The 15995-nt window shown below is 37.7% G+C and overlaps 1 protein-coding gene across 1 annotated transcript in view; it reads left to right on the top strand.

The window, feature by feature from the left end:
• tenm1 (teneurin transmembrane protein 1) overlaps positions 1-15995 on the top strand; it is a 431225-nt gene that overhangs the window by 390015 nt on the left and 25215 nt on the right. The window contains exons 26-30 of the mRNA XM_033974050.2: positions 3237-3324; positions 7323-7519; positions 8794-9107; positions 11323-11495; positions 15528-15772. Coding sequence (XP_033829941.1) covers positions 3237-3324; positions 7323-7519; positions 8794-9107; positions 11323-11495; positions 15528-15772 — 1017 coding nt within the window. The remainder of the gene's footprint in view (positions 1-3236; positions 3325-7322; positions 7520-8793; positions 9108-11322; positions 11496-15527; positions 15773-15995) is intronic.

Below are 15995 nucleotides of genomic sequence, written 5' to 3'. Positions count from 1 at the left end.
TACTTAAAGAGTAAAAAGTAAAAGTATTCCACACAAGTGTTGTTTGTTAAAGTGTTAAATGTAGTGATAGTGACTCAAAAAGGATACATATTTTGGTCAACAGTAACAACATGAATAAATTTCTCATTTTTCCTTATGGATTTTATGTATTTATTTTTATTTGCTCAAAGCCGAACCTTGAACTCAAACATTTTAGTTAGGATGTTACCATGAACATGGTAAAAATAACATTGCAAATCATATAAAAAGTACTTTTTATTTTTCAATCCAGTTAGAAAATGTAGTGGAGTAGAAAATACAGATACTGCTCTCATATCTAGTGAAGTAAAAGTAAAAAGTATCCACTGTAAAATGTGCTTAAGTAAAGTTCAGATACCTAAAAATTCTACTTAAATACATACAGTAGTTTATTACTTTGTAACCTTCAACCACAGTGCGTAAGTGACTGGCGGTGATCAGAGGGGGCGATGACGCTGATTGGTCGCCTCTTTCATCAGCCTCTTCCGTCAGCTATGGGGCAGCTGTGGCTACAGTCGTGCTGCACCAGGTGTGAAGTGAATAAGTGATGCAACAGTGTAGCTTTTTGAGAGGCTTCTAAGGAATTGTTATTAGTTGTAAATAGAAAGTGAGATTTGACTGTTCCATGCAATAGCCCACTTTACAAATGCTGTCACAACCTTGTACAAACAAACCGGCACATGGTACGCATTCTGCATTTAAACACTCTCTAAACCCACATATTGTGAATGAAAAAACAAGTTATTTTTACAGAATGTCAGAACAGGAAATGAAGAGATTGTGTTGACAGAGGAGGACATACCGGCTTTGTGATATGGTGTCACAATCTATTTTTAACTGTGAAAAGCGCTATTGAGAACTAAATCAATGTAAGTCTTAATGCTGGACTAAACCTGGACTATTAGAGGACCCAGATTTAAACCAAGACTTAAAGGTCCTATATTGCAAAAAATGGACTCTTGTGAGTTTTAAGCCATGTTATAATGTTGCTACCTCCTCTAACACACGCCCAGAACGTATTTTGCTTCATTTGCACATGTTTGAGTAATTATTCAAAATGCTTTGTTCTACCTTGTAATGTCATGTAGTGGTAGTTTGCAAGTGGTAGTTCATTAGAGATGGGCTGAAATGATCCAAATGATTCTAGTGAAGGTGTATGTAATTTAAAAGCACAATGGAGCACTTCCTGTTGTTGTCAGGACTTGAACAAACCCAACCATGCACCACAAATGGGGCCAGTAGCAGAGTTTGAGAACCACGGTCGTTAATCAGAGTTATCTTTACCATACTTGCATATCACATATATAGGGGCCATTTATTTTCATTGTTACATTAAGAATAATATATGCCTCTGTCAGCGTTTATCTCATTACTCTGAACTAAGAAATCACATGTGGTTTTCTAAAAGTGTCTCTCCAGTTGCACATGGAGTCCCTCTGAGATGCTGCAAAACAAATCCAAAATCTTTTTAAAAACTTGCTAACATTTTGTCTAAATGAGACGTAATGCTGGGCTTGTTTATTTTTAATATTTGCTCTAGATCAATTATACAGTGGGTTTCAAGCTTTTCAGATAACTCCTTTCCCAAAGCAGATGTACGCATGTTTTCGTCGGTCATAGCTGTAAAAATGATGCCTCCAAGCTGTTAAAGCAAGAGCAAACAATTAACTTTCTGAACATTTCTACCAATTATGATCTCCGCTCATATAGAACAGAACACGGGTTTCAAATGTGTTGAGATGACATAAGGTTAATGGAAAAGCGAGTTAGTTTTTCATAAATGCATTCACACTATCTCTAATGCAATAAGGCAAATATAGTTTCAAAGTTATCTGCATATTGAGCATGCGTCTCTGAAACATGGTAGATAAAATGCATGATTAGTCTGAAATGCAAATTCAAATCCAAGTGATAAGAAGAGATTAAAGAGAAAAAACAGATTTCTGGTTAGTGTGTACTCATAGATCCAAGGCCACCATTTTAAGACTAAACCGTGACTTAACCAAAGCAAAGCTAGCATCAAATAATGACTGATTTTTGTGAATTGTGAAGTCAGTGTAACAGATGCAATGGAGCTCAAAAGTCCCGCCCACGTCGAAGTCTGCTCTGGTTCAGGGAGTAATTTTTCAATTAGTTTTATCCATAGACTAAAAAAATCTAATATATAGTTCAAAGGCATTGCAAAGGCTAACCAGCTATGTGCTAACACGTTTTCAGTCCTAAAAGCACATTTAAAATGGAAGATTCTATGAAATGCTGTAATAACTTAACAGTTTATGTAGTTTTAGATTTAAAAAAATGATAGGTCTTATGGTCATTAGTTGCTACAGAGCTTTTTTTTTATTATTATTATTTTAATATTTTTATTCATTTTTTAAGCAATAAATATATTTTTATAACTCAATTTTATCCTGTTTTGGGTTAATCATTTAGAACTACCTTATCCAGGGTTTTGTTTGTTTTTTGAACTGGTTTTGCTCTCATTTTAGACCTGTTTTAGCCCCATAGACTGTATAAATAAATGTACATATCTAACTCACTAGCCACTGCATTCTAAATAGGAAGTGAGTATGGATGCACTTCTGGCTCTATTGACTCTGGGTCCAATTATCTTTGTATTAAAAAACTGTTGCCGCTCTCTCCACTGCTGTCAATCTTGTCATTTTGGTATTCAAATGTTGGCTTTAACCTGCTCTATATGACCCTGGTATTTTTATTTCGCTATTGTGTCTGTAAATCAAGATATGAAGATTAATAATACACAAATCAGGCACCTTTCCCCTAGGTGTTAGCAACAGGTTTGATTGACAGCTTTGCTCTGTGCCTGCTCCCTGCTAAATCAGCGCTGCAGGCGTTACCTTCAACAACCTCACTCCGGATTGGCTCTTTGGTGGCTATGATACTCACATCTTGCATAAAAGACATAAAAACTACAGTGTTAAATGATGAACAAAGACACAGTGCTCACACAGAGAATCAAACCAGATCTATACATCTATACATTTTCTCATTGGTTTAAATTACTCTCTCCACGGCCCTTCAAAAGGAGCGGGGTCTGATCCTCCTCAGGTTTTATGAATGTTGGTGATTATCTTTGCGTGTGAGAGATTAGAGCAACCGCTGCTTTCTGTGAATATCAGCACTGTCCTTTTCAGCCAGATGCCCCGCCGTGTCATGCAGCAATTTCACACATTTGTTTTTTTATGAAATCTCTGCAGGTGTCCACAAATGGAGAGATATCGGTCATCTCTGGAGCCCCCACTGACTGCGACTGCAAGATAGATCCCAACTGCGACTGTTTCTCCGGTGGGTCATTGAACATAACACTCAGACTCACTCGTACATGAACACAGCTGGGTTTGTACAGTGTTAGTCAGTACAAATAAGTTTTGGCTTTTTTATTTATTTATTTATTTTTATCCCAATTCAGTTTAGTGTAGGGTCAACACCTCAAATTGTAGAAAATGAGGGATACTCTGGACATTTAAGCTCATGGTAACTGCAAACACATAATTTTGTTTTCTTTTAATTTTATTATTATTATTTATTTTTATTGTGTTTGTATGTGTTATTTTTTATTCATTTATTTATTTTATATCTGTAGTGGACAGCGAGTCATAAGTGAGATAGACGCAAATAAATATCACAACCTCGAAATACAATGCGCACAGATACAGGGGCAGGAAGTCACCAAAAGAAGAAGAAGAAGCAGAAGAAGAAGAAGAAGAAACAGAAGAAGAAGAATGAATGAAAATCTCAAACACTACTTTACAGCATCATGCCGCTAGTCAAATTTAAAGGAGTACTGGATGGAAATGGTATTGCTTTGGAATGGTCCACAGTAATGCCTAGGGACAAACAGGTGATGTCACAGGTTACAAATCAGATCTGTGCAGAGGCGACCCCACTCAAAATAAGACTGCTTGAGTTCCATGGTATTCTAGCAGAATTAAAAAGACAGTTGGATAAATGTAAGATAGACATGTTTAAAGTGGAGACAAGCAGATGGGAGACCTCACACCAGGTAAGTTATATATTGCACCTTTAAGTGAACCAGATGCCTTATGAATTACCCTGAAAGCAATATTCTTAGTTTGTAAAAGATGCATTTGTATTATTTCACATTTCCATTGTTTATCTACTAATGTCAGGCTTAAACATGACTTGTTTTTAATATTAATCCCAAACTGACTCACTCGATACATGTAAACTTCCCTTCAGAAGGGTAATTACATAGTTTGAATATTTTGAAGTATCACTGAGTTGATTTACATTTTGAGGCACACTTCCTCAGCCCTTGTTTTATTGTTCTGGGAGAGTGGGATTATGCAATGCGAGTGTAGTAGATCATGACTAATAGGATTACATTGCGAGCAACATGTAAACGCACTCATATTAGAGAGCAGATTGTATCAGTGGACTTGGCCTGGTTTTAAAAGAGCACTGCTCAATAGCATCTCAAAATACTGTGACATCATCTGTTAACTTCCTGTGGATTTAAAGTGGATAATTGAATCTGAGTAGCTAATTTTGGGGAAAGGAATATTGCTTAAAGCACCATCTAGTGACGCTGATGGTATATTAGCCTCAGTCATATTAAAGTGGACCTATTATGCAAAATCGACTTTTTAGAGCTTTTAAACTTTTTATAGTTGTTTCCCCTCCTTACTGACCCCCTTGAAGTTGTATTTAGAGTGCTTCATGTATGTTTGAGTAATCTTTGTACTTTATACTGTACTGTATTCAATACGTAATTGCTCCGATCAACCCCCATTTCACCACAAATGGTCCACACCCACTGCATTCTACTTATTTAGTTTTTCAATTTTATTTTCTCAGTTGGTGATATGCATGGGATTCAGCAACATCATGTAGCCATTTTGTTACAAATGAAAAAAACAAACAAAAAATCCGCTGCTAACTAGTGGTCTGTAGCTATCCATGGGAGGTAATAACAACTTTGTTATGTTTACTGCAACATCAGTTCCCACTGGGCACTGCAGATTTTGAATGCAGAAGTCAACAGACTTGAATCTTTTATTGAGTCATTTCAGATCAATCTTGCGATTTACAATGTTCAAATTATTATATAATCTATGGATATCATAGATTATGATTATACAGACATATGCACAATATGTCCTCTTTAAAGACCCAAAACCAGCTATTTAAATCCTATGACAGTTGGATGTAGCTTTTAGCCGAGACAGTTGATTCTTGGGAACAATTTATTGATTTATTTTCTGCTAAAAGTCTAAACTAATCAAATCACACGGTTTTTAGAACATGCTGGTAGCATCTAATAGTCAGCAGGTCTTATAAACAAGTTGTTTATAAACAAAGACCCCACTGTAAACAGGATGTAAGTTGATCGAAAAGGACACACCTAAGTAGCCTTTGCAAACCAGTTATTATAAAAAACATGTGTGATTTATGTTATAGCCTATTCTAGCCTTTATCATATAAATTTGCTAACTTTGCTAATTCAGTGCCATTATTCATCCGTATGTCTCTAGCTTCCAAAGGCTAAAGTGTACATTGTAATTCCACATACTAAGGGAAAAACTATAATGCTAGTAAATAATGACATGAAATATATGTGAAATATAGTATGCCATGTAAAAGTTGGATGGCCTTAAAGAAGAAAAAGTACATTGCTTTGTGTGAGGCATTTGTACACAGAGGCCGAATATTGATATTTGTATGCACTGTGATCCTTCTTCCCTGCTAAAACCTCCAGCTATACTTCAGAAAAAAAAACGAATATAAAAAATGAAAAAGCCGCTTTACAGAAACCTTCCAAATCCATTCAAAATACAGCTGGCGGAAGAAAGCTCGCTCGCCAGTTTGAAGCGCGTGGTGTGTCATCACAGAGCACCTGAAATGTAATAAAAGACGAAGCAAAAGGACCAAACAACATCCGCAGCTGTTCCTTTGACAGTTTAGGCCAGGCTTTCATTGTAAGTGTCAGAGGATGTGATTTTATCATTTAATTCTGCTCATAAAATCAACTCTTTTTTCCCATTTGCAACAGAGGGAAGTGTCTGTGCCACGCCACAAGCCAATGGGCTGTAACCGTGCCTATTTCTTGGCTGTACTTTGCATATTTTCAATCACGTCTTGCTGTTAACAGATGATTGCACTCTTCAGAAGCTTTCCCCATAAACACACACACACTGAGTCTTTGAACTGGCGCGCAGCTAGAGGGCGCCGTACACAACACACAAGCATAGCCACACGTTGAAGGACACACTATAATGTTGCACACTGGGAGGAGATAAACTGCCGCCCTGCTGTCAGTCCGAAGCATCACAGGACTGGGCCGGCACAGACAGGATCTAAAAGCCCCCCGTACACTGTAATCCCCAAAGAGAGCACGTGTCCCCCAAACGAATTCACTCACCTGCGACCGCTCTCTGATAAGGACCGGGGTCTATCAAGGTGGGCACGTCCACTCCAGTGGGACACTATGGGATCCCTTGTGTCCAGAGCCATACTGATAACTGGAAAATCCTCACAACAAGACCTTTCACAAATTGCATTACAATGGGTTAGGTTTGCTACAATGGCAAATTTCCAAACTATGTTTCATTTCATTTCGCAATATTTTGCAGTTGGTCAAAAAGAAAATTGTAATGAATGTCCATATTACGAAACAACAAACAATCCCATTATTAATTATTTTATTCAGAATCACATGTTTACATAGACATAATAAACTTGGATCACTGCCCAGTAAATCCGATGCTATAGCAAATTTTCAAGTTTTATTTCAAACTAATACTACTTTTTTACAGCCATATTTTTGTTAAGATCATTTGTATTCTTTTTTTTTTTTTTTTTTTTTTTTTTTTTGGTCAATGGGACACCGATGGAAATACTAATGACACTATTGTTGTGTCTTTAAGCAAGACACTTCATCCACTTTGCCTAGCATGAAAGTGGTGTGAAGGTCAACAGGGTCGATAGCATTGTATTATAGTCATATTAAAAGCAGATTAAAGCCGCCTAATGTATGTCAGTGTTTATTATACATTTATTTATCACTAATTGGAGAAAAAAAAAAAATCGCGTCCGCACTCTCTACAAGATATGTGTTTTATATTTTTCAAAGCCTAAATGTACCACCATGTATTGAAAAGAAAGAGTAACTAACTAATACAGTTACTCAAAATTAGTATTCTGCAAAAGTATGTTCAGTGCTATTACTTCACAACAGTGCTTTTTCAGTCATTATAACTGTAAAGTGTCTTTTCACTTGTTAACCCGTTCCCACCTGACTCTCCATCTCTTTTATCCCACAGGAGATGGAGGCTATGCCCGTGATGCCCGCCTCAAAGCCCCCTCTTCTCTGGCCGTAGCCCCCAACGGGACCCTGTACATCGCTGATCTGGGGAACATCCGGATCCGCGCAGTCAGCCTGAACCAGCCCCAGCCCAGTGCAGCCGGCCTGGTAGAGATCAGCTCCCCTCTGGACCAGGAGCTCTATCTGTTCAGCCAGGTACCAACACACCGACATGGGCCAGTGAACGGGCTGCTTCCCCTGTGTTCATGTGGAGGACTGGATTATGTTGAGTAGGGAGGGAAATAGTGGATAGAGAGTGGAAAGCATGGAAAAGCTGTTATAAGTATCAACAGGGGTTTAGATGCACACAAAAAAGGCACAAAAATATTTCAAAAACGTCCACTCTGCGTGTGGTAATTGGTAAACAACACAAGGTATGATTGTTAAAGCCAAGTGTGAAGTCATCCATCCAAATTTAGCTTCTCGATCAGCATGGTGTGACGATGTAGCTCCCACACATAACACAGCCAGCCCACCAGAACATTCACACATCACTGCTATAGATACAGGTGGAAAGGACGGGAAAGTGTATTGCTAAAAGGTAGTACAAATGTAGGGATAAATTGGGATAAAACCACTCGTGGGTTTTAGCTCATGGGTAGAGCTTTAGACCTGGCTTTAAGTTTTAGCTACTGGGATTTAGATACTATACCATGTATATATATGTATATATATATATATATATATATATATATATATATATATATATATATATATATATATATATATATATATATATATATATATATATATATATATATATATATATATATATATATATATATATATATATATATATATATATAGATAGATAGATAGATAGATAGATAGATAGATAGATAGATAGATAGATAGATAGATAGATAGATAGATATAGATATATATATATAGATATATATAGATAGATATAGATAGATAGATAGATAGATAGATAGATAGATAGATAGATAGATAGATAGATAGAAAGCTATATATAGAGAGAGAGACAGAGAGAGAGACAGAGAGAGAGAGACAGAGAGATAGCTCTACCTTTGTGTGTGTGTGTTTAAACAGAGGTAGAGCTATAAGTTCCAATTTTCTATGTATTCTGTGTTTATCTAGTTGTAATATCTCTACTCATACAACATGTAGTATACTGTATATACTCAATAGGGCTGTAAAAGTAATTCAAACCCAAATACTAGCCGATATTAGAACTAGTATAGATACTCATTTGAATAAGTTTCAATGCTGAACAAAACAACATAAATTGGACAAAACATTTTACTGAATAGTATTGGCCTTGCTTTTTACCAGAATTACTATAAGTAACATACCATTACCACATGGTAATTAATAACATTTCTATTGTTTTGTGTTGAAAAATACATGTATTTCGTAGTAAGCTGATTGCTCTATCTCTATTTACATGACGTACTTGTCATTCACAGAACGGCTCTCACTTGTACACCAAACACTTGATCACGGGGCACTTCCTGTATAACTTCACGTATGGCACAGACGGGCAGCTGTCAGTGGCAGTGTCCCGGGATGGCCAGGGGCTCCAGGTGCGGCGCGATGCCCATGGAGTGCCCCTGTGGCTGGCTCTACCTGGGGGACAGGTGTACTGGCTCTCCCTCAGTAACAGTGGCACTCTGAGGAAGGTATCCGCCCAAGGACACGACATCGCCCACATCTCCTACCATGGCAACACCGGTCTCCTGGCAACCAAGAGTGACGAAAACAGCTGGACTACAGTTTATGAGTGAGTGTTGCTCTACACTTTAATGTAACTGTTTTGTTTGCTTAGTTTTGAAGTGTTAGTGCCTTGGTCAGTTCATCTATTTGAAATAAGAGTTAGTGGAGTTGAAAAAAAGAAAAGAACTTGAAAGTACTAAATCATTTCATAAAAATCTACCTGTAGTTTTTGAGGTTGATTTGTCTTTTTAAACTATATACCAAATATGCAAATTATGCTTCAAAACAATATTCCTCTACTGTGTGGTAAATTACTTTAGGCAGCACACTGTTTAGTCATTAAGTACCTTTAACTAGCAATACGCATTTTTTTTATTAATTTTTTACTAGGTTTACTTGTTTGGGGTTTTTTTTGTATTTTGTTGCATTTTAGCTTCATCTAAGTGAACTCAATATTATAAATAAGGTAAACAAATATGCAGGCCAAGATCACATTTCAACTTCCTCTGATATGTAGGCCTAGTACAGAAAAGGCTTCAATAAACAACCTTAAAATATATCTTACAAAAGACTTGTTAAAACACACCTTCTGTATCAAGAAACTGCACTCATTTAATTTTGCCAATATCTTAAACAGAGTAGATAGCATAACAGTGTGGTACTTCAACACAAATCCAAAGATATACTAGTCCAAAACTCTTGCTAGTAATTTCTCCACCAAATGGACGGTGCTGGCTGAATTGTATTAACCTCTAGTGTTTAATAAATCATTGTTAAAGGAACAAGACATAGATGGAGCACTGCAGTTGAATGAAGTATTTAATACATTTCTATTTGTTTCGTGTTTGGCAAATGTGTTTGCTTAAAATGGATAATAGTTGCTACAGTACCTTGATTCACTGTGTCCTGTCCAATGTAATGTGATGAATTATGATATGAAGTGTGAGTGCCATCTGCTGGTAGCTGCTAGACCTACCCTGTTATTCACTCTAGAAAGAGAAAGACTGACACTGCCTAAATGCATGATTAGATAAAGGACATATACTGCCTCTGTACCAGTAGCATGTTTAGCTTGGCACACCGGGTCCACTTAAACACATGTGAATGCATTATTCACCAATGCCAACCCAAGCCGCTGTCTGCTACTTCACCGCTGGGTAATTACACTTATAAATCATGTGTGACACTTTCTCCAAGCTGCTGTTGGGTGATGAAAAGGAGAGAAAAGCGTATAGTGTGTATGGGACATTGTACTATTGTGTCCAGTAGCCTCAATGCAAGGCTTATCACAGTGTTCTGCATGTACATCCTTCACAATATGTACACTTCTGCTTTTATCATACAAACACAATGCAAAACAACCCCTATACACAGGTAAAGGTTCTGAACAAATGTTTAGCAATGAACAGGATATGTTGTAGTGTTCAAGACAAGAAGTATTGTAGAGGTTAGATTCTAAATCTTTTGTCATCTTGGAAATTTTCAGTTATGCTCCAAAATTCACATTAAAAAGCATGTACCTGATTTTCTTCCATGTATTTGAGCAAAATGTGTCTTTCCCCAGTACACTTATATAGTATAAGGAACTCTTGAGGTCAGAACAAGTCCACTGTGGAGGCTACTGTTTGCATCTATTTGTACAGCGTTTTAATGCCATTGAATAAGACAGTGCATGGTTTGCATGCTAGTTAGCATTACCATGACGCAACCCTCTGTGCTAGTCTCTGAGTGTTGCAAAAAGGGCCTATAAAGCGCTTCACTGCTGTGAATAATTAGCATGCAAATTCATAAGGTAAGTTAGGAATCATCTTGGACCTCTGTAAACCGTTTAAAATGAACAAACTCTATTTTTCACGCTCTTAACACCGTAAAATTAGGTACAGTGCCTTTTATATCTGTGTGAAACATCTAAAAAATGTATTGCATTTGTGAATTACGATGAAATCCTTTTGGATGTGATCCCTTTTGTCTGAACATAAAAATGTGCTGGTAAAATGCGTTTTGAAAAAGAGCAACATTCTTCTGATTGAATATATTTCTAAAGAGAGGATTTTATAAAAAAGAGTACATTGCACTGAAGCCAGTGTTGACCTTCAACAGACTGTTCCCTTCTCTATGTTATGGGTCAGAAAAAGAGGATTATCGTTAACAACCTCTGTGAGGTCAGGGTGTATAGTATAGAGAACATGGGGCTTTTAGAAAATATACAGCAAGAACAAATTTTAATATACCCTACTATAAATACAGTAAAAAATAATGCTGTATGTATTTCACTCATTCAGATACAACTCAGAGGGCCGTGTGACCAACATCACCATGCCGACGGGAGAGGTCAGCGGTTTCCACGGTAACCTCGAACGTTGGTCGAGGGTTGAGGTTGAGGCATCAAATCGTGAAAACTTTGTCACTAGCACCAACCTGTCGGCCAGTGACACCATCTACACCTTCAGACAAGGTATGGGGGGTTTCCATGTAGACTGGCTGTGTAGGCTCTCTGTATAGGCTCACTGTGTAGGCTTGCTTTGTGGGCTCATTGTATAGGCTTGCTGTGTGCAGATGGGGTGGTCAAGAGGGCTGTGAGATATGGAGAGAAGAGGAGAGATATGGAGAGGGTAGTTTATATGTTTTTCAGCTGTAACCTTCATTAATCCACGTTTTCTTTGTACAGAAGAGATATATATCCTTCAAAATGTAATTTCAAAAATGTAATTGAACTAAAGGAAAATGGGAAATATGTATGATTGTGTCCATTGTAGTCCACACACAGAGCTGTTTGTGTAGCATAAGTATCATTAGTCGTTTGTTATTAGACTTACTCCGCATATAATGGACCATAGATGTGCCCTGAGTTTACTCTGGTTATCAATAGGTAAGGTACTACATAAACTCTATATCTGTCTTGTCCATGTACAACCCATTAGGGAGAGCAGAGACAGCGATAATGCCCGTAGATGTGTAAAGAGGGCAGACTCTAAGGTTATGGTCATGTTTAAACATTTATGACAGACAAACTGCACTGATATTCTGGTCAGGTTATGCACACAATGGATTCTCTCACTAGACAGTGAGGATTCTGAAGGACGTAGCACTTAAACAAGATCCGGCCATGGCAGGTAACATGCAAGTTGAATCAGCAGGGCACTAAGTGGTACTACTAAAATTGATACTGCAACTATTGAGCACTTCTGTTTTTGAAGTTTCAGTATTACTTCTACTACAACTATGCACATTACCAGGAATATTGATAGTTTTGATTATGTCATACTGAGAGATGGGGGCAAAAGCCAGTTTTTCGTATTGATCACACTGTACTGTCATGAAATGTCGAAAGTGAAAATTCACAAATGTTGAACTTGATGTCTATTTTTGACTTCTAGCATTACAAAACTTAATTTTAGCCCTCACCCCCACCCTCTTCTGTATTAAATATTGTTGACTTATAGATTGTTGTGATGTAATCTGAAACCTACTTTACACAACTACACTTTGTGCCAGTACCAAACATGGATAAATAAAGACAGTAAGGGAAAAGTACTTATGCCTTTGCCTGGGCTCCAGAATACACACTTCTTCAATACTGAAGTTCTGAGTCTGGTCACTGGTGAATCTCCTCGTTTTCAAATGAGTGTGATTAACAGGTGGATTAGCCGGGACATGCATAGTCTGTCTATATTAGAAAAAATAAAGGAAAAAAAAAATATCACAGGGGCCTGAAAACATTCCTGCAGAATCAATGAGTCTCTGTATTGAGACTGCTGTGTCAAAAGCAATTTTAGATTTATGTACAACCTCAGATGTCCTACCTGGTTAAACCCCTTTTAGTTGCATTTCAAATGTACTTTTATTTACACTAGCTTGACAGGGCTATAGTGTGAGAAATGGGAAAAACGGAACTCGAAAATGTATTCTTCACTTTCCACACACTCAGAGCATTCTAATTATCCATCGCAATGAGTTTATAAGTGTGTTTCACAACTTTCCAAGATCTGAGTGGAGTTTCACAGCACTGCTTACAACAATGAGCATGCTAATGGCCTTATTTTGACCCTAAGAGACGCTTTTTAAAAACACAAGACCAAAACAAATGTCAATTTATTATTTGAAAAACATAATTGAATGTATTATTCAATATTCAGGAATCAAACGATGAGACAGTGTCAAGTCAATTAATGTTGAAGCAATAAAAAATGTATTCTTTCATAAAAACTTCTTCACACTGTCTTTTGGACCTACGTAGACATTTTTATAGCCCAAGTTATTACAAAGTGTTGGCCTATTTTTAAACGTGTTGAATTGTTGAAGGACGTGCACCACTTTCCACATATTTTCACACACTGATCTGGTATGGCCTCATTATTACACAAGCCTGCAACTAATGGCCAGTCCGAAGGGGAAAAAAAGTGTTTTTTTATTTACCAAAATAAACAAACACAACATGTCGACTTGTGAAACGTCTTAACAAAGGTCGATAAAAAAGAAAAAAGGAGAGGTCAGAAGATGAGCAGAGTGAGAATGATGGTGGGACGTGCAAAGCCCCCTCGTGGGAATCTTTTCTTGGTGTCGTCCATTTAATTGCTTTCAGGCAGTTGTGACAATGACAACACTGCAGGGAGGACAGCAGTCTGCACAAACACTGATGCAATGCAGCGCGTGAAAACGGCCAAAATGACCCCTACTTTAGATTGATCAAGGAAGGTGGAGTGGCCTGGTATTGTTATGCTTAAATAATAGTACACAAATATTAGTATTATCAGGAATTAGCTTAACTGAGTACAAGAAGAAGGGTAGCAAATACGGAGTAACAATGAGGAAAATATGACTGGGTTCTTCCTTGCACACGCACCACATGACATTTTATACTAAACTAGAGCTAAACCCAGAGCTACACCTGGACAAGTCTATGTAAAGACTTAACTATGATAAAACAGGAACCAAATTAAGACTGCACTTCACTGGATTTTAAAAATGCTATCAGGGTGTATTTTAACACTTGTGGATTTTGGATAGATTCTCATACTAGTAGCTATTTGAAACTGCAGGTCTTGTAGGGTCTTCGTCATAATTGGTCCAAAGAATTGAAGAATCCACATCAGGTGAAGCATGTGTGGAGTGAAAGATGACCAGTGGTTCCCAAACTATTCAAGCTGTGACCTGCTTAAAGGCGCTCTATGTAACTTTTCTGGTGGAGGGTCTGCCACTGGCTTGTCTCCATGGAGATGTTGTTATCATTAAACGTATCCGTCTTGCATTTATCTAAATTGAAGCTTGGAAAACCATGCATTTTTATAGTGAGCAGGCCCCCTTTCTCCAAATCTGACTTGTAACTTGGCCTGGAAGTACCACTATCTTATATCCATGGAGACTGAGGAATGTAATGCCATACTGTGGAACATTCCTGGCAAAGTAATGGTATCTCCATGAAGACAAGCAGATGGCAGAACCTCCACAAAAAAACATCCAGAGTGCACCTCCATAACATAACCTGAGACTGGGCCATATGATTTGCTTGAAATAAGCAAAATATATGAAAGTTGTGATATTTATGATAGTTTTATGCCCGCTCATTACTGCCCCCTAAACTGCCCAGCAAATTTCCACTGCTGTTTGGTGCCTGTGAGCCATCAATAACAAATACTCGTATTAGCTGAAGACAAAGCCTGCATCCAATAAGGCTTATGAATGAAAATGGGATTCCATTAAACATCATTAAGAGACAATGAGACAAATATAGATTATGTCTTTAATATTGAATGGAAGTTTCTAAAGCTTTGTTAAAGTGTGAAAGAACAGTTATGATCAACCCACCTCATTCCTGTTGCTGTGTCCATTAGACACTAAGATGAGAATAATGAAGACAATGCACTTAGCAGCACACATAGCTTGAAGGATTGGACTCAGACAAAAGTAATAAGTGGACTTGTCGGCTCTGTTGCGCTGGGCTGCTGTTTCACATTGATTTTTCTCAAGGTTGTTTGCTCACAGACAGTGACTGATGTGTTTTTTTCACACATTTTCATCTGCATCCCCCCATAGTGCATTTGTGGTCTACCATGTTTTCCACCCATGTTGTACGTGCATTTGCATAGTATGAAACTTGGATGCATTTACTAAACCAGTTCTGCATTTTGAGGGGTATGTTTATTTGTGTTATGCTCTGGTTCTGTTCTGTTCATGTTAGTTTAGTCAAAAAATAAATAAATAAATAAATAAATAGTTATGTTCAACTAACATTAGCAGTGAGATCAAGCAGTGGTTTGTGGAAATGGTAACTTCTAGCAATAGAAGAGGAAACCGTTGAGTATATATATGTAGTAATAGTATTTGGAGAGATATCATAGCCATAGTTACAGATAGAATAAATTGTAGTAGCAGTGTAAGGATACAGTAATAGTGGTCAATGATAGTTGAATAGAGAAAGTATGTACTATGTACACTTACTAATTACAATTGTGTGTACAGGTTTTCACCCCTTTTTTGTATATTGTAGAGCATGCCCAGAGCTCATACCGCGTGAGCACAGACGGGTCCTTCCTGGTTTCTCTGGCCAATGGGATGGAGCTGACACTGAGCACAGAGCCCCTCCTACCCGGGTCATCAGGGGGCGGAGTCAGTCCCATTGCCAGTCGCTGTAACATAAGCCTGCCTGGAGATCACGCCCCCAGCCTGATCGAGTGGAGGCAGAGGAAGGAGCAGAGCAAGTCAAACTACACCACCTACGAACGCAGGCTCAGGGTAAAATAATAGCAGCATCTCCACAGTCAATAAATTGCCTTGTTGTTGCATTCTAACGTGGTCCTTGAAAATAAGCCATAGTAAAATAATAATTAAAAAGCCACAATTGTTACTTATCAGCCGGTCAATATTCCTCGCGGGTTTGATGTTAACACGAGGCACTGCTCCCATTTTACTCTAATCTTTTAACATAATCTGAACATAAAGAATTACAACAGATGAG

The sequence above is a fragment of the Periophthalmus magnuspinnatus genome, chromosome 10, assembly GCF_009829125.3.
Source record: "Periophthalmus magnuspinnatus isolate fPerMag1 chromosome 10, fPerMag1.2.pri, whole genome shotgun sequence".
Lineage (NCBI taxonomy): Eukaryota > Metazoa > Chordata > Actinopteri > Gobiiformes > Gobiidae > Periophthalmus > Periophthalmus magnuspinnatus.
The sequence above is the reverse complement of the archived record's forward strand: the minus strand, read 5'-3'. Positions and strand labels throughout refer to the sequence as shown.